Here is a 20,370-nt window from a genome sequence, read left to right on the forward strand (position 1 = left end):
TTGTTTGAGGAGGTGTGATAGTAGTGGGAAGATGGAGGAGGTAGTGTTGGGTTAGCGCTGTGGTTGGCTATTGGAAAGATGGGAGGGATTTGTGAGTGTAATAAAGGTGGGACCACTGGGGGTGGGAGGGAATAGGGGGCAGGGTGGGAAGCGAAGTGGGTAGAGGCCCTGTTAGTTGCTCTTATGAGGGGGCTGGAAACAATCAGGTAACTGAGTTAACTGATAAATGAACATATGATAGTGACAAGGGTGGTTGTAGTTTTAAAAATGGTGCCTGCCACAGGTAATATTTATTAACTTTGGGATTGTCTTAAGGTAATAAACAGGGAAGGGGGAGGGGAGAAAAAGGGTCTGAGCAGGCAGTTCCTTGTACTGCTGCTAATGAGCCAAAGCAAAGACAAGTTTGTGTTTAAGAAACAATCACAATTGACCAAGGACTGCTCTGAAACTGTAAGTCATTTCTTAACCATTTCTCAGGTGGAAAAAACAGGATAACCTTTATCAGTAGGCTACTGTGGTCTCAGTTAAATTAACAAACACACAGTATTGATCAGTTATGGATACTATTTGCTAACAGAAGGTAATAAGAAAGAAAGTGGAAGATGAGTGTGACTGTGTGTGTGTGTGCGTGTGTGTGTGTGGGGGGGGGGGGGGCTGCTTACAAGCCAAAGTAGAGTGCTCTCCAGGGGAAAATGAATATTGGCTCAAACAGGTAGACACATACTCAAAGTCAACTTTAGCTATTTGCAGACAGTTCAGACCCGGACTGCGCTTTTCTTATAAGAATGAAAAAGGTGGTACCGCAGTTGAACACTTAAGAGTGGTGTTAGGTTCAAAGTCAACTTTAGCTGTTTGCAGACAGTTCAGACCCGGACTGCACTTTTCTTATAAGAATGATTCATATCCTTCAGAAAATTCATGCTAATGCAAACTTGTTATTCTGTCAGCTTTCCAAGTTTGTATGAGCAATATTTACAAAGCGCCCCCATTTCACCGATCCTGGGACATGGTGGCAGTATGACACACAGTACCACTGTCCCTAACAACAGTATTGTGGTATTGGTGGAGTGTGTTGCAGCGAAGCCAGAATACAATCCTGTGTCCATGCAAAGGCAAATGAGGGCCCTTGCAGGCTGCTGCAGGAAGGGAATTAGAGGAGGATAAATTAGACCCTGACTTGAACAAAATCTTGCCAGCTCCCCTTCTCATATTTGATTGGGAAGGGATGAGCATATTAGTTCTTGTACCTGATAAAGAATGATTGGGTTATAATGCTCTTGTCATAGCAAGGAGAAAATGGACTGGCTCTCACCCTACAAGGAGAATGAATGACCCAAAAGGGAGCCTGCAGAGAAGGGTCTTATGGCTGGAGGTGAGGAAATAGAAAAAGATGAATACATGTATAAATTAAGAAGCAAGGAGATGCAGTAGGTGATGACTGAAAGATAGGGAAACAAAGGAAGGGCCGAAAGAAAACTTGGTTAAACAAATATCTACAACACCAGCAAGAATGATATTAGAAGCATTTGGAAATCCATCCATCCTCAACCCCTTTTTCCATTTCTGCACATGGTGTCGGGATGTCATTTGAACAGCGACAATCATCTAGAGCCAAGGTTTACACTGCCAGGTGACTAGCTCTGCCACGGTAGTTCATCCGTACCATACACTCTCACACACCCTCACACCTTGGGCCAGTTTAAAGTGTCCAACCCACCTGCTGCAAAGCAGCTGGAAAGATAGATAATAAAAAACATGGGCTAAAATAAATAAAAATACATGGGACATAGTAAATATGACAGGAGTATAGGAAATAAACTAGAAGCTACGAAATGGTGAAAAATGCAATAAGGACTGAAAAGCAACTAAACATTAGGAAGAGATGCTAGTAATGCTTGAATTTACTGAACAATCATTTAGTGAAACCAATACTACCAAGAGTAGAACAAATTAAAAAAAGGGATATGGGAATCTAAGCTTATCCATTTTTAAAGAAGCAAGGGAAAGGAATGACAAAATGAGTGAGGGGTTATAGTGTACATTAGGCATCATATAAAGTATGACCTACTGAACACAAAGAAAGAGAAAACAGAGTAGAGGAACCTCAACAATAATCAAGAGTTATAAAAACAGGAAAACGTGTGATACTGGATGACTGGATACAATTTACTGACAGCTTGGTGAAGTAATGAAAAATGGATCTATATCAAACGACTGAAGTGGCACACTGTCAAAACCCATACGGCTCAACCCATATGATCAACAATTCAGTCTGTCAAAAAAAAAGGAAACTGCAAGCAACACCTGCATGCAACATAAAAATGCTTTTGCAGGGGGTCAAGCCCCTCTGCACCCCCCAAACCCCCCTGCCAATTATATATACCAACTCCGAGATCACACTACAGTGGGGAAAAAGGTAAATTTCCTGGTCCCAACTGTAACACGATCTCAGTCAGAAAAGTTTGACGGACTGAATTATTGATCATATGAGTTTGACCATATGGGTTTCAACATATTGGTCATATGAGTTCGACCATATGGGTTTCAACAATCTGTCTAATTGTTTGACAGGAACCCATGAAAAATAATGAAAAACTAAACAAAATTATAAGACCATGGAGCAGGGAAAAAGAATGTAATGCTAACAGGAGACTTCTATCACCCAGGCATCTGTGCTTCCAAAACAGGGACACACTGAATGAGAATTAGGAGTTAGAAGGGATCTATGTTTGCACATCAAAAAACACATTACAGCAAACAGCTAATAATCGAATGTTAAACAGTGAAAGTTTTCCAGAAATGTACCAGAAAAGCTTAACAGTGAAAAATAATTCATTAAATGGCCATAGTTGGCCAACATCATGATTAACCAACCAAGGTGGGGGGGTCAGGACTATATATATTTAAGATGGCACAGTAGTGCAGCAGTTAATGTTGTCACCTCACAGCAAGAAGTTTTCCGATTTGATTCTTGGTTGGAGTGCTTTCTGTGTGAAGTCTGCATGTCCTCCCTGCGTTCGTGTGGGTTTCCTCCGGGTGCTCTGGTTTCCGCCCATGTTACAAAGACATGCGTTTGGAGTATTTCTCCATGGGTCTCCTCTGAAAATTAATTAATTCCAAGTTGGACTTTCTCAGTAAACCAATGTTAAATAAATAAATCTATACCAATTCCAAGATCACACTACAGTGGGGAATAGGGCAAACTTAAAAAAAGGTTTCCTTCACTTACCTTACGCATCACAGTACTTCCTGGTTGCTGGCCAGCTATTGCCTTTCGATTAATTATTTTACACTATTAAGCATGTTCTGTACATTAAACTTTTGCTGTTTAATGTTTGATTATTAGCCATTTGCTGTCATTTTTTTATGCAGGAACATAGACCTAGTTAGAAGATGTAGGTGGCTTCCCCCTGGTTGTACAATTAGGTACAAGGAAAGCTAAAATAACAGTTATCATACTTAGTATGAATACGGGCAATGTCTCTCAGTGTCTTATGTCCTGACTCAAGGAAAAACTAAAAATAATCAGGGACAAATGCCCTAAATCAGGGACACTTTTTAAAATACTATTCTGTTGACTTAGAAAGTTGACAGGCTATGCAAACTTGAAATAAAATGCATTTTCTAAAGTACAAGAAGTCTGCAACTGTAATGACTGCTGTTATTTACTAACTATAATCCACCATCTTTTTTTCAATAGTCACGGAGTTTTAGAGGTGGTACAGCAACATTCTGGGCCAAAATCAGGGACATCCCTAAAAATTAGGGACTCTTGGTATTTTTTAGTTAGAACTAAAAAAAATTCCTGGCCACCAGTAATGATGTCAGAGGACAATTCACTGTCAATGACTAGAACAAGAACAAAAAAACCCCAGGGATTTTAGAAATTTTACAAGCAAGAAAAGGGACTTATCTGAAAAAGCTACAGGGAATAATCATTCTCTGAGAAGCATATAATTATTTATAAAAAAGAGGCAAGGAAAAAATAGCATTGGACAGAAATTAAGTTTCAAACATGAATTAACATGAAAACATGGAGGCAGTCTGTGTAAATAAAAGAACATTCTATGAAATAAAGAAAGGACAGGCCTATAGACAAGGGTGTGAAAAAAACAAGAAAAAAGGCTATAAAGGTAGACAGACAAAGGCAAGTCTGGAGGAAAGCCATAATTAGAGTATGGAAGGGGGACTGTCCCAGGCATAAGCTGGTGTGGGCAAGACTGCCACTGTAGAAGGGGTGCCAATCAAGCTATGCAATTGAGTGGTGCAATTACTGTTGTTGGGCAAGTTAGGTATGACTGCTGTTGGTCCTTGCTGCTTAAAGTACTATCAGTGATCACATGTGCAGCTACAGTTAAGATCATGGTTAATTACATAATTTCATAGACTGCTGTGTGTGTGTGTGTGTGTGTGTGTGTGTGTGTGTGTGTGTGTGTGTGTGTGTGTGTGTGTGTGTGTGTGTGTTTTTGCGGCCATGCCGGGGCACCCATACTAGAATCTATAGCAAGGAGGTCATAATAGCTTGTATAGCTTTTATAGTTATGATACAATATCAAAGGAAAGGAAGCTAGTAAATGGAGATTCTCAAAGATCAGTGGAGGGAATGGCTAAGGGTATTAAAAAGAAATGATTGGAGGACAAAGGGGAGAAGGAATAGTTAGGGAAGCTACATCTCTTCTCATATGAAAAAATATAAAAAGAAAAGACATGATATTAATTCATAAGGTATAAGGGACAGTGTGATAGGACACAGCCTAAGAAAAAAACAAAAGAGGGAAGAGAGAGCAGAGATGCCAGATGGAATACATTAAAGTTCAGTTTAGATACTGGAAAGTAGTTTCTTGTGAAAACAGTGGTCTACAGCTGGAACACATTACTCGAGGCCTGACAAACTGTAAGACAACAGAAGTTACAAGAAAACATGTGACAGATGAAAGAATTAAACAAAAGATATGGCAAGAGCAGTGGAAAGTGCTTACTGCACAAATGCAACAGAGTATTGAAACAAATAATATTTGTTGTTGCTGACACAGATGTGTTGCTTTGTGTTTTGCTGTGTTGTATTATGCTGTGTGTCATGTTTTGTTATATTATGTCATGTTATGTTTTATAAGCCTGGAAATCACAAATTGTGATTCATACTCGGTGAATAAAGTTTCAAAGCTAGAGATACTGATATCCTTCCATAGAGGTATGGCCACTAGGGAATCGATGCAGACTACCTACAAGATTAATGAGTGTGATTTTTTTTTTTGGCATGACAGCCAACGTCTGTTTTCTTGATCTCAGACTAAAACCATGACACCAACTTTTTGGATTATCTCATCAATTAAAATACTCCTTTCGAGTTAAACAATGGCAATATGTGTGATTTTGTTTCCAGATAGTATGGTAGGGTCAACTCTTCTCTTGATTTTTGACTGAAACCATTAAACCATGAAATCTAGTTTTGGGGATAGCTGTTAGCAGGTCTTATCTGAATTTAAACCAGCACTTTAAACAACCCAGTTGTCCTTTACTATTCTTTATTAATTGCTCAATCAAAAGGCATTATTGCTGGTCTGCCTTAGTATAAAAGTAGATATGGGGTGGGAGTCATAGATATTTAGTGCAATACACAATACAAAGTAGCACAGGTAGTTGTAATGAGCAGGTTTTTGATAATTCAGAGGCACAGATAGCATGGCATGTGATGCATGCAAATGACCACATAATGAGATGGAAATGAGGGACCCCGTGCATGTGAGGCACCCAGATTACTTACATGACAATGTCAGTCATTGCAGAGCGATTCACAAATGTACAAGACAAATGCACTATGCTGTAGTGAAAACTATTCTAAACACTGGAGATCTATGGTGTACAAGTGACTGGAGCTGTTAGGAACAGCAGCCACTATAGCAGGGCGGCATGTGCTAGTGGCCACTTCTGGAGCCAGTGCCTGTGATATTGCACACCAGAGCCAGAGATATCATCACAGCCTGATACTTCACCATCTCACAGACCAGAAGATAGTGCAGTGCCATCATGTGGACATGACCAAATTACCAATATGCATGAGTTTTACAGTGTAGCCTTAGATTGCAGGCATGTAACCATTAAGGACGCATCTGGTTTAAAGGGAGTGAGACACATTAACTGGAAAGGTTACCACTTCTTGAACTATCAGGTGGTGTAGAAAATCCAGGGCACTACATATACATGTAATATAGATAATGTGTTTTTGTATCACCAAGGCAGTTTCCATGAATTACTTCTGACACAGATCTGACTTATACCATTGGTTTGTGTCAGTAGACTTCCCACAGGGTCATCTAGTTAGTAGATGCACACACATGTGGGTTGTATAGCGCAGCATGCACAGTTATCCTACATGCAGGGAGCAGGCCACCTATGATGGTGTGACATCTGTGTGTTGCAGGCGATACTGGATATACCCTGGAGCCACAGATAATGACCCCTATCCATAACCCCAAAATCAAGGAAATGAATGATATACAACATAGACTGTGTTAAAATGTAGACTGTTGTGGATTGCATGTTTGGGCAACTCAAGGGGATGCTTCCTCTCAACTAATCAGGTGGTGCACTGTAATATGCAGCTGATGCCTACAGCAAGATTTTAATGGTGTGTGTTATCATACACAATATAGCAATACAGAAACAATGGGTGCAGCAACAGTGCATCCAGTTGGGGCCCATCATAGCAGCAGGAGCAGGAATGGAAAAACTCTGGTGATGCACGGGAGGCAAGGCACAGGTGAATGCAATACATTGCAGCAGTGGCAAAGAGGTAGAGCCTGTTCAACAATCATGGGCCATGGCAAAGGCTGCATAGAATACAATGACATGCATTATCATAGCCAGGCTATGAATAGTAGTATACAGACTAACCAAACTGTGCATCAGACATAACCATATCTAGCTGGGGGGGGGGGGGATCCCTATCGGATCACAAAAGTTTTAAAACGTCAAACAACATGCAGCCGAGACCATATGACTGAAGTTCTGAAATTTCAAAACTAAAATAAAAAAAATAAAATAAAAACAAAATGTCTTCTTTTACATTTTGACAGGGGGCAATCTGCCCTGCACCCCCCACACCCCTGCTAATTAAATATATCAATTCTGAGATTGCACTACAGTGAGGAAAATGGTAAATTTCCCATTCCGTGCTGTATGGCAATCTCCTTTCAAACCGTTTGAAGTTTCAAAACTTCGATCATACGGTCTCAGCCGTATGATGTTCATAATTTTGAAACTTCACTAATCTGATAGGAACCCCTATGTGGGTTAGGGGTGGACAGGGCACAGTCATCATCACTTATACAACAAACAACTCAGCCAGTATATCCAAAGAATTTATTTTATAGTACCAATAATTGATGTTCTCCAGCGCCTCGGCATAAGCCTTTTAACAGAGTATAACAAAACCCATTACTCATTCCTTTATATAGTAAAAAACTATTCTAATAAAACAATTAAAAAACACTTAATTACAGCAGCCATTTCCAATCAAGCTCTCTATTTAACCCCTTAGGGTGTAGAGTGTCAAATTTTAAAATAAACAGTGCTTCTTTCCATTGTAGTTTATTCTTCAAGCACATACCTTTCACACAATGTACTTTTTCCAAAATTGTGCCTGTTAAATTATTACCATCACTGTTATGATATTTTTTTAAAATGAAAGCCTAAAGGGCTTTCTACCTTTTCATTTTTAATATTTCTCAGATGTTCTAAGAACCTGACTCGAAAACTCCTTTTTGATTCACCTATGTAAAATAAATTGGATTCACATTTGAGTACATAAACAATACCCTCTGTGTTACAACTAAAATTACCATTCACATTAAATTTCTTTCCATTTATACAGTCAAAAGAATTTACTGTTTGGTTACATATACTACAATGACCACATGCTTTAAAACCATAATCAGAAATACATTTAGTTAAACTGGCAGCAGAGAAATAAAATAAGCATGAACTAGCATATCTTTAATACTTTTCCACGTCTATAAGACACCATAGGTTTTGAGGTAACAATTCACCCAAGCATGGATCTTGTAACAAATGTGTCCAATAAAACATAACAATTTCTACTAATTTCTCTGTATATGTTCCATATGTTGTAACAAAAAAACATTTTATCCACTTGTTGGTTATACACATTTTTATCTGATTTAGCCCTATATTTTACTTGTTTATGAGTCTGATTATTAAAATTCAAATTATTTTTAGCTTGTTCTACACTTTCTACACTATAACCTCTTTTGATAAATTTCTGACAAGTCAACTCAATTTCTAATTCTTTTTGTTGTTCATCACTAGTTAATCTTGAGATTCGCAATAATTCATTATAGGGAAGTGCTGATATTAAGTGTGAAGGATGGTAACTAGTCCCATTAATGAAATTATTCACACCTTCAAATTTATGATGCACTGATGTTACTACCTTATTACCTCTAACATGCAAATTTACATCCAAAAATGTAACTTTATCTCCCCACTGAGCTCCATCAAACTTTATACCAAAATTATTACAGTCTAGGTCATGAATAAAATTATGTACATCTAAACTACCCCCTTCACATAGAAAGATTAAATCATCTATGTAACAATAATATTCTATTACATGACTTCTGAAAAAGCACATTCTATATAGAAATTTGGTTTCAAAATAACCCATAAATAGATTTGCATATACTGGAGCGAAAACTGCTCCCATCGCTGTGCCTTTAATTTGTTGATAAAGAATTTCATTAAATTCAAAAAGTTATTTTAAGACAAAACAGTATTAAATCAACTGTATAATAAGTAAGTGGAGTTTCACCCAAATGAAATTTAAGAGCTTCCACCCTAATTCATGTGTAATATTAGTATACAAATTTTAAACATCTACTACTATCCAGTACCTATTTTCATTCCACTGAATTTTATTAATTTTCTCCAGAAAATCAAAGGTGTCTCTAATATAGGAAGACAACTGCACAACCTTTGGTAAAGTAATTCATGCAACACAATTCCTATATTATGAAGAAAATAGTTGCAAGCAGACACTATAGGGCGACCGGGATTATATCTATCTTTATGTAGTTTAGGAAGACAGTAAAATTTAGCCATAGTACAATTTTCTATGGCAAATTTCCTCTCTATGTCTTTTTGGTAAAATAGCCAAGTCTATACCCCTATTTATTAGTTCATTATATGCTGACAAGGCTGTTTCATATTCCTTCCATATAGCAATTCTATATACTTCCTCATTATTTAAATTATCCATACACATCTTATAATACTATTCTACTGTCATTATAACTAACTTATTACCTTTATCTGAGGGCTTAAATATAATATCTTTTCTACATCTCATCTTCGTTAAAGCCTCCCATTCATTTTTAGTTAGATTATAAGACACATTTTCCTTTTTTTTTAAAATATCCTGCATAGAATAATTCACTATACTGGAAAAACATTTCACTGCCTCATTAGTAAAAGGAGGTATATAGTTACTTTTTATGCAAATCCCATTTGTCGGTAATAGACAATAAGCATTCACAGTTTCATCATTCTCAAAAAAAGAATCACAAGAAAAAAATTTCCATAGAAGTTGTTTCATTGAAAGAATCATCCATATCAAAGGAATTAGTTACCTGTACATTTTTTTCTTTTGACTTTGAAAAAAAGCACAAAAGATGTAACTTTCTTACTAGCTTAAAAACATCTATTTTAAATGTATGCATATTAGAAACAACAGTAGGAATAAACTTAATGCCACAATTTAATACTGCTATTTCAGTATCTGAAAAAGAACTGCCAGTTAAGTTAAAAACATACTGTTCATCTAACCTGTCATTAACACCATTAGTCTTAAGAAAGTTAACACCATCTTTTCCTTTTCCCCTGTTAATTCTGTTGTTGCCTGCCCCACGTCGTATCTGCTTGTCCCCTTTTCCGACCTCTCTCACTTGTATTGGGTCTGTTATAAAAATGTTCATACATATATTCACTTTTTTGAGCTGGAGGGAGTGAAGGAAAGTCTGCATTTCCATCCGACCATTCTCCTGAAGCTTCTGTTGCTTCAGATGAAGCAAACGAGACACCATGTTTTTTCTTTACCATTCTTTTACCAGAAAACCCGCCCATGGTTTTCAGATGGTTTTTATTGATAAAAGCAGTCTCATTTGCATAATCCCTCAGATCTCTCTGCAATTTGTGTATTTTTCTGTCAATCAAAGTCTCAGTTTTACTCAGTACTTTCTCATTAAGATCTTTTAACACACCCTCAAATCTAGGGACCGTCAAAAAAGTGCATAAACTAGAGCACAGCTTTGCAATGTCATTTTTAATCAGTTTTTGTTTTAACAAATCTCTTTCGACTAGGATGGCCACCCATTCTGTTGTACAGCGATATGTGGGGCAGGCAACAACAGAATCAACAGGGGAAAAGGAAAAGATGGTATTAACTTTCTTAAGACTAATGGTGTTAATGACAGGTTAGATGAACAGTATGCTTTTTACTTAACTGTCAGTTCTTTTTCAGATACTGAAATAGCAGTATTAAATTGTGGCATTAAGTTTATTCCTACTGTTGTTTCTAATATGCATACATTTAAAATAGATGTTTTTAAGCTAGTAAGAAAGTTACATCTTTTGTGCTTTTTTTCAAAGTCAAAAGAAAAAAATGTACATGTAACTAATTCCTTTGATATGGATGATTCTTTCAATGAAACAACTTCTATGGAAATTTTTTTCTTGTGATTCTTTTTTTGAGAATGATGAAACTGTGAATGCTTATTGTCTATTACCGACAAATGGGATTTGCATAAAAAGTAACTATATACCTCCTTTTACTAATGAGGCAGTGAAATGTTTTTCCAGTATAGTGAATTATTCTATGCAGGATATTTTTTAAAAAAAGGAAAAAGTGTCTTATAATCTAACTGAAAATGAATGGGAGGCTTTAACGAAGATGAGATGTAGAAAAGATATTATATTTAAGCCCTCAGATAAAGGTAATAAGTTAGTTATAATGACAGTAGAATAGTATTATAAGATGTGTATGGATAATTTAAATAATGAGGAAGTATATAGAATTGCTATATGGAAGGAATATGAAACAGCCTTGTCAGCATATAATGAACTAATAAATAGGGGGTCTAGACTTGGCTATTTTACCAAAAAAGACATAGAGAGGAAATTTTCCATAGAAAATTGTACTATGGCTAAATTTTACTGTCTTCCTAAACTACATAAAGATAGATATAATCCCCCGGGTCGTCCTATAGTGTCTGCTTGCAACTATTTTCTTCATAATATAGGAATTGTGTTGCATGAATTACTTTTACCAAAGGTTGTGCAGTTGTCTTCCTATATTAGAGACACCTTTGACTTTCTGGAGAAAATTAATAAAATTCAGTGGAATGAAAATAGGTACTGGATAGTAGTAGATGTTAAAAATTTGTATACTAATATTACACATGAATTAGGGGTGGAAGCTCTTAAATTTCATTTGGGTGAAACTCCACTTACTTATTATACAGTTGATTTAATACTGTTTTGTCTTAAAATAACTTTTTTGAATTTAATGAAATTCTTTATCAACAAATTAAAGGCACAGCGATGGGAGCAGTTTTCGCTCCAGTATATGCAAATCTATTTATGGGTTATTTTGAAACCAAATTTCTATATAGAATGTGCTTGTTGAGAAGTCATGTAATAGAATATTATCGTTACATAGATGATTTAATCTTTCTATGTGAAGGGGGTAGTTTAGATGTACATAATTTTATTCATGACCTAGACTGTAATAATTTTGGTATAAAGTTTGATGGAGCTCAGTGGGGAGATAAAGTTACATTTTGGATGTAAATTTGCATGTTAGAGGTAATAAGGTAGTAACATCAGTGCATCATAAATTTGAAGGTGTGAATAATTTCATTAATGGGACTAGTTGCCATCCTCCACACTTAATATCAGCACTTCCCTATAATGAATTATTGCGAATCTCAAGATTAACTAGTGATGAACAACAAAAAGAATTAGAAATTGAGTTGACTTGTCAGAAATTTATCAAAAGAGGTTATAGTGTAGAAAGTGTAGAACAAGCTAAAAATAATTTGAATTTTAATAATCAGACTCATAAACAAGTAAAATATAGGGCTAAATCAGATAAAAATGTGTATAACCAACAAGTGGATAAAATGTTTTTTGTTACAACATATGGAACATATACAGAGAAATTGGTAGAAATTGTTATGTTTTATTAGACACATTTGTTACAAGATCCATGCTTGGGTGAATTGTTACCTCAAAAACCTATGGTGTCTTATAGACGTGGAAAAAGTATTAAAGATATGCTAGTTCATGCTTATTTTATTTTTTCTGCTGCCAGTTTAACTAAATGTATTTCTGATTATGGTTTTAAAGCATGTGGTCACTGTAGTATATGTAACCAAACAGTAAATTCTTTTGACTATATAAATGGAAAGAAATTTAATGTGAATTTGTAATTTTAGTTGTAACACAGAGAGTATTGTTTATGTACTCAAATGTGAATGCAATTTATTTTACATAGGTGAATCAAAAATGAGTTTTCGAGTCAGGTTCTTAGAACATCTGAGAAATATTAAAAATGAAAAGGTAGAAAGTCCTTTAGGCTTTCATTTTAAAAAATATCATAACAATGATGGTAAGAATTTAACAAGCACAATTTTGGAAAAAGTACATTGTGTGAAAGGTATGTGCTTGAAGAATAAACTACAATGGAAAGAAGCACTGTTTATTTTAAAATTTGACACTCTACACCCTAAGGGGTTAAATAGAGAGCTTGATTGGAAATGGCTGTTGTAATTAAGTGTTTTTTAATTGTTTTATTAGAATAGTTTTTTACTATATAAAGGAATGAGAAATGGGTTTTGTTATACTCTGTTAAAAGGCTTATGCCAAGGCGCTGGAGAACATCAATTATTGGTACTATAAAATAAATTCTTTGGATATACTGGCTGAGTCGTTTCTTGGACTATTTTTCCTTCTTGGTGGTTTAATATATCATCACTTATACAGTTGGAAGAGGCAGAGTGACAGGTGACAGTAACAATATAATATATGTGAAGATCATGGGGGCTGATTATGGTAGAAATGTAGTCTGGTAGGAGAGTGTGGGAAGTCAGGATTTTATCCTGCACTGGTCAGGTTGTACTACCACATCATGTCTATTGGTGATGTTCACTGTGATGGTGTGCACTGATAAGGCTTGATGCAATTCATGGCAATGAAGGTATAGACCTACAGGCACCCTGCTTGGGAATCCTAAGTTGTGAGCCTACACAGCATCATTCATTCCTGCCCTTGATAATGGCTAATAGCAGGTGAGGCACTCTGTGTACCTGCAGTAGATACTGAAAGGGTTGAGCTATTCATAACAAGTTTGATGAGGTGTCCCAGGTGTCAAGCTGGAGGAATATCAGCACCCACAATTTTGAGAATGTTGATAGCCAGAGGAGACAAGCTGCGACAGTGATGCCATTTCAGTAACAGTCTGTTCTAGTCAGAGTAGGGTAGGCATGTTCTGGGCCATGTCACAACTGGACCTTCCCACTACCTAAGACTGCATCACTAGCAGAGGCAGACTGGGGCACAGTTACCATGTGCTAATTGAAGCATCCATGGATGTAACATTTAACATCAGGGACCTCAGTAGTACCATTTATTCTATGCCCCTATACTTCATGTCACTGTGTAGATGTTTCATGTCATCACACAAGCCACAAAGTGTACTCACCATCTTTACAATGTTGGTGATAACAGCTGCTTATGGCTGAATCACTGACTTGTACACATGATGATTTATGCCAAGTGCTACACACAAATCAGGGATAGACCTAGAATCATGGTGGTGGTGATGCCACACCACAAACTTTCACACCTCTCCCCTACAATAGGTATGTGCACAATGGAGGAAGTATGAATTTAGGATACTAAGAGGGATGAAGACTCAAGGGGATCCTGGGTGAGGCTCAAAGTTACAGGATATCCAGTGAGCTCCATGAAGGATGTCGTGTCAAACTGTACTTCCACAGGGGGCCTCTCTTGTGTTCTACACTGCTTCCCCTATGTAGACACTGCAGAAATGGGTGTGGTCTCCCTAGAAACCTTTCTGTATCCACCTGTTTTGGCCACATTCAGTGATATGCAGACTATGTTATTCCCCCTCCCTTACAAAGCACTACCTCATCTGACCCTATGCACAAATGTTATCATGTCCCATGTGTCATGTCCTTCCCTATGTGCCTGATACCCATGGTGTAACCCCTGGTACAGCTACTCTCTACAGAGTTATGCCATTGTACTGCATCCTGTTCAAACACACCTCATGGGATCTGTCTCGCAACACCAGATGAGAAGGCTGGTGTTTACCAAAGTGTGCCAGCAACTGAATGCCGACCATGGCATCATGGAGTATCTTTTGGTATGGACTGTTGACTTATGCAACCTGCAGATAACATCCATCAGGCCACTGAGGAAGCAGCCTGCCCATGTCATCAACCACTGAAGTGACTGAGGGCTGGGAGTGTTACCTTCTAGACTATTCCCTGTCTCTTTCCTTTTTTCCTCCCTTATGTGTCTTTCCCCATACTTTGCTCAGTATCAAACTCTTCCCATCTCCAGAGGTTCAACTTCCGTCTGTCCGTCTGCGTGTATCTAGCCATTACATTGCAAACCATTACCCTGTAGCAGTAACAAATGATCCAAAATACTAAAATACATAAAAAAATGCACCAACTGTAGCAGAACTCAGCATTTATTAAGACATAACAAATAAAAAAGTAAAAAATAATTAGCGCTTTTGTCTCGAGGATGTAATAGCCAAGACTTCATAAAGTTCTTCACATGAAAGCACTTACTGCTTTTTTTTTTGTTCTTTAAAATGAAAGGGATAGGAATAGTCCTTATTAGTCAATTATATTTATCAGCTGAAAATGAAAATAAAATGTAAAAATTACATTAAATTAATATGTATCAAAATGCAGTTTAATGCAGCATGCAAAATAAATGCAGTTATATGTTCAGCTAGTGATACTCCTGCACAGGAAAATATTTAATTTCTATACAGAAGTAGCTTCTGTGAAAATGTTAAATAACAGTACTGTGTATCAGCAGATTTACACAATGTTCTGGTAAACTGCTTCACTTTGTTGCTTTTATGCATTTACCTGCAAATGTAACTGAGGAGGTTGTAGTTTGCTTTGGGAAGAAGTGTTAGCTGTCTTTTGATCTTCTGCAATCCCTAAAGGAATTAAAAATAAACGTTTTAAATTTAGAAATGAATCCAGGTTTAACAAATCTGTTAATCATCTAAGTTTCTAGTGTTCCCTCAGATACATATCTGCTTGACTGGAGTATATTTAAGTGCTATTCCCAATTTCTAACAGCAGAGGGCAGCCATACATAAGACAACTGTTATTCACCGTGTTCCGTTAACAGGCATGCTCTGAAAGGCCTCTAGTTTTTGCTGAACTGTGAAGTAACCACTAACCCACATAAATTTTATGAGCCAGTTTATTATGTATTGCAACAAAAGTGCTGGACAAGTTAACTAGATGATTATTGTCTTTTTTATTTACATTATAATAGTTAAAGTAATTATTTAATGTAGGATTTTTTTCATCTGTCCAGACAATATCAAGAAAAATAGTGCCTGTAATTGTATTCAATGCATACGTTCTCATCCACTGGACAGAAATACTTCCATTGATTTACTGTTTGAACATCTCAGTAACCAGTGGAATAAAACAACTTTATTATCACTGCTATCCAGGTCCTGTAAATCTTATGTCCTAGAAGGCAGAATTTAAAATCACATTATTTCTGACAAGATAATTATATAATACGAACAAAAATCCAAGTTAATGCCATCCTGACTGTTGAAAACTGAATAGTGGCAACTTTAAAAAATATTTTTTTTGCATCAGTTTGATATGAACTAATCTGCTAAACAAAGTATAATAAAGTTGCTGCAGTTTATTCCCTCATTCGATCTCACATTTCAGATAGTCACCTGGCAACTGTTCTGTGATCATTACAGATTAGAAGATTAAATGAAATAAGACGTGCATCTCTGTTACCCAACACTCATGTATATTAAATAACAGCTGGAGGCTCTATGCATCTATTTCTATAATCTTACTCTAAATAATAAGGAAACTGCATAATGTCAATGTTGATACAGCTGTAACTTTAAAGTTGAAATAGTAAGGATAGGAAAACAGTGAAAAAACAGTGGTTTCATACAAAATAGTAAGATTCCAATAAAGTAAGAATTACATCTTTCATTAATATTTTTAAACTATGGTTACACACACACACACACACACACACACACACACACACACACACACACACGTGCACCCATATGCAACCATGCACATACACCAGATATTTAGTTCATGCATATCCTATAAATGAGTTATCAAGTGACAGTGCAACAGTGACAATTGAAACTCACTGATTCATTGTTAAATTGTTTTTGAAGGGAACAAAGGTCCCTTGCATCCCCCAACTATAGACAGTTGTGGCCCCTGCACCCCATGCAAGTTAAATATACTAATTCCAAGGTCACCGTATCTCAAGGAAAAATGGATTTTCAGAAATAGTGCAAATGCAGTATTTAAAAAAGAAAGTACAGCTGTGCAAAAACTTACCATAACGATAAATATCCTTCTCTTCATTGTTGCAGTATTCTTAACATGAGGGATCCCCGCCAAGAGTGGCCCGACATCTGGCCAATATACCAAAGCCTTTTACAACCTAAGGTACGCCATACGTCGCATGTATGCTACTCAAATACAAAGGGCATAAAAGCGATGTCCGGACATACCATCCTCATAATTGAAGCCCAGTTGGAACACCAGCCTAAAGAAAGCGGTTAACCGTACATCCAGAAGAGAAAAAAGCACCAGGGGTATTAGGAAGGAAGTGAATACTGCAACAGTGAAGAGAAGGGCATCTATCGTTATGGTAAGATTTTACACAACTATACTATGTCTTTCTATTCTACTGTTGTAGTATTCCTAACATGAGCTAAAGTGCCAAAGTTCAGGAAGAAACTTGGAAAGAGGAAGGACCAGTAGAACTCTCTAGAAAGCCATGACGTATGGCCCTAACAAAACCATCTCTAGCTCTGGAAATGCCATCTAACTTGTAGTGTTTACTGAAAGCATGCACAAGAGTCCAGGTTGCTGCCTTAAGAATAGAATTAATGTCAACACCCTTGAAAAAAGCACCATAAGAAAGAAGCTACAGCCCTAGTGGAATGAGCCTTAACAAAAGAAGGAAGGGCCTTTCCATGAGAAACATAAAAAGAAATACCTTTAGAAATCAAAAGAAATGTGTCTGCTTGGAAACAGCCAATCCCAAAGACCTGGGATGAAAAGAAACAAAAAGCTGATCAGATTTCCTGATAGCCTTAGCCTTATCCAAATAAAATCTGAGATGTGTATGCACACCCAAGGTGTGTAGTACTTTCTCACTTGGAGATTGTTGAGACGGAAAAAAAGTGGGCAAATTAATAGATTGATTAAGTGAAAAGTCATCTACCACCATGGGCATAAAATAAGGATTAATACACAAGGACATCCTGCCCATTCGAAAAAAAACAAAAAAGGAGGACAAGCCATAAGAGCTTGAAGCTCAGACACCCATCTGGCTGTAGTAACAGATAAGAACAAAACAGTCTTTCAAGAACAGTGTTGCAAGGAAGCTGAAGCCATAGGCTCAAAGGAGCCAGAGTCAATTTTTCCAAAGCAAAATTAAGATCCCAAGGAGGAGGAAAAGGATTCCTGGGATATCATCTGAAGGACACCTTTTAGAAATTGTTTTGCCTCAAATATAACAGCTAAAGGAGGAGATAAAGGTAGACAAGCAGAGACAGCTGATAGGTGGGACTTACTAGAGGAATACGCCAACCCAGCATTGAGCAATTCACACAAATAAGAAAGAACCACAGGAACATCCACTGAGAGTGGATCTAGGTTACGTGAAAGACACCAGACAGAAAACTTCTTCCATTTAGATATGTAGGATTTCCTAGTATTGGGTTTCCTGGCCTCCTGCAGAACCCTAAGCATGTTTTCAGAGAAGAGGTGTCTGTAAGGAATCAGAATCATATCACAAAAAAATCAGTTTTAGAGTGAACAAGCAGGGATGGATTAAGGATCCTTTGTCTTGTGTGAGTTGGTCCACCCTGTGAGGTAACTTGTGATGATTGCCCTGGGCTAGGCTAAATGCAGATGAAGAGGGGGACCAATACTGTCTTGTCCAATAGGGAGTCACTAGCAAGATTTTGGGTTTGTCCTTTGAATCTTGAACAGAACTTTCAGAATGAGAGGAAGAGGAGGAATAAATAAAAAAAAATCTCTTTCCAAGAAAATGAGAGGGCATCCATCTTCCATACCAGAGGACCTTAGACTGTCACAAAATGGAAGAAGTTCTCTCTTCAGGTGAGAGGCAAATAGATCTATTTGATGAGTATCCTACTTGTGGACAATGTCTAGAAACACATCCCTGTGAAGCATCCATTCATGGGATTGAGTCAAGGACCTGCTTAGTGTGTCTGCCACACAGTTTTGACCTGAGGGAATATAAACTGCCTGAAGAGTCACATGATACTGAACCACAAGCTCCCAAACCATGAGTTCAAGCCTGCAAAGAAGGCAAGATTTTACCCCCCCCCCATGTGTTTACATACCACAGGACTGTGCTGTTGTCTGCAAACACTATGAGAGGCCCTGGGGAGAAGAGGATGGAAGGCCTGAAGTGCCAGCAGAAGCGCTTTCATCTCTTTGATGTTGATGTGCTCCTTCTGCTAAACAGGCGACCAGACCCCCTGCACTTTCATTGTGTTAGAGGCTGCTCCCCCACCTACCTCTGAGGCATCCATGAACAGTTCATGAGGTGGAAGAGGTGGATGGAAGGGGAAGGCCTGGGTTCAGAGACAACTGGTGAATTCACCAATGACGTTCCCTCTCTAGACAGGGAAGAAGAGGAACTGTTAATTCTAGGGAATGCGCATGTTGTTGCCAGACTGGTTTCAGGAACCACTGAAATTTCCTCATGTGGAGTTTGACTAGAGGTAACATAGGGATGGGTGGATACCATAAATCCCAGAAATCTCAGAAACTCTCTGGCTGTGACAGAGGTTGGTGGAAGAAGACTTTGAAAGAAGGAAACGAGAGTCAATGCCTTTGGCAGAGACAGGAATGCTAGCAAAGGAACAATTTGAAGCCTGCACCCTAGGAAAACATGATCTTGAGAAGGGGTTGGAGAGGACTTTTTTGAAGTTTATTGTGACCCCAGACTTTGGAAAAGAGTAATGGCAAAGTGAAGATTTTGCCATAAGGTCTGTGGAGAGGATGCTTGAAAGAGGAGAATGTCCAGTAAGGAAATACTTGGATGCATTGAAGTCTTCAGAAAGCAATCACAGGAGCTAGGTATTTGGTGAATACACTTGGGGCAACAGAGAGGCCAAAGGGCAACGCAGAGAACTGAAAATACCAGGAAACTACAGAGAAATGTAAATTTGTTCTGAAAAGGGAATGAATAGGTATGTGAAGGTAGGCATCTTTGATATCCAGATAAGCCATGAAAGCCTGAGGAAGAAGTAAAAGAACAGGGTCTGAAGAGACAACATGCAAAAGGAAAGAATTTTTAGAAAGGTATTTAGGTGTGAAAGATCCAGAATGGGTCTCCAAGAACCATCCTTTCTGGCCACCAGAAACATTCTTGAATAAAACCCTTTTCCCTTTTGATCCTGTGGAACCGCTGAAATAGTTCTCAGATTTAACAGATCTTGAATTATCTCTGGAAATAAATGGAACTGTTCCCAAGATGGCTGAGGAATGCCCATGAAGGGAAGAAGGAATTTCCAAACCATGAAATATGCTTGCTGAATTATGGAATGAACACTGGAGTCTTGTGTTATGTTTGACCAAAGTGGAAGAGACAGAGAAAGCCAAAGGGAAAGAGGAATGAGGCTGTGAGGAATGTAATAGTCAGATACTACTTGACTTGTCAGGAAAGGGCTGCTTCTGTCCAGTAGAAGCTGAGTTGTCTCAGGCGGAGGAGGCCTTCTACCAGTTTTCTTACTTTTAGGAGGAGGAGGACGGCATGTCTTTAAACAACATCAGGTTCGGAAGGATAATTCCTTTGGAACTTAGGCACAGGTGAAACCAAAAAACATTTCAAGTCCTTTAACTCCTTACCTTTCTCCTGCAAAGACTTAAGAAGCAGCAGCAGAAGCAAACACACCATTGTTATCCGGGGGAGCAGCCATTAACTTAGCTTTCATGTCATCTGGTAGTGGTTAAAGCTTTAGCC

The 20,370-nt window shown here is 37.7% G+C and overlaps 1 protein-coding gene across 2 annotated transcripts in view; it reads right to left on the reverse strand.

The window, feature by feature from the left end:
* Positions 1-20,370, reverse strand: part of ARHGAP25 (Rho GTPase activating protein 25) — a 913,359-nt gene that overhangs the window by 104,172 nt on the left and 788,817 nt on the right. For both annotated transcript variants that reach the window (XM_044083089.1, XM_044083090.1), the window contains exon 7: positions 15,210-15,283. In XM_044083089.1, the coding sequence (XP_043939024.1) occupies positions 15,210-15,283 (74 nt within the window). The remainder of the gene's footprint in view (positions 1-15,209; positions 15,284-20,370) is intronic.

Source organism: Protopterus annectens, chromosome 9.part0 (assembly GCF_019279795.1).
Source record: "Protopterus annectens isolate FY-2018-M chromosome 9.part0, PAN1.0, whole genome shotgun sequence".
NCBI lineage: Eukaryota > Metazoa > Chordata > Ceratodontiformes > Protopteridae > Protopterus > Protopterus annectens.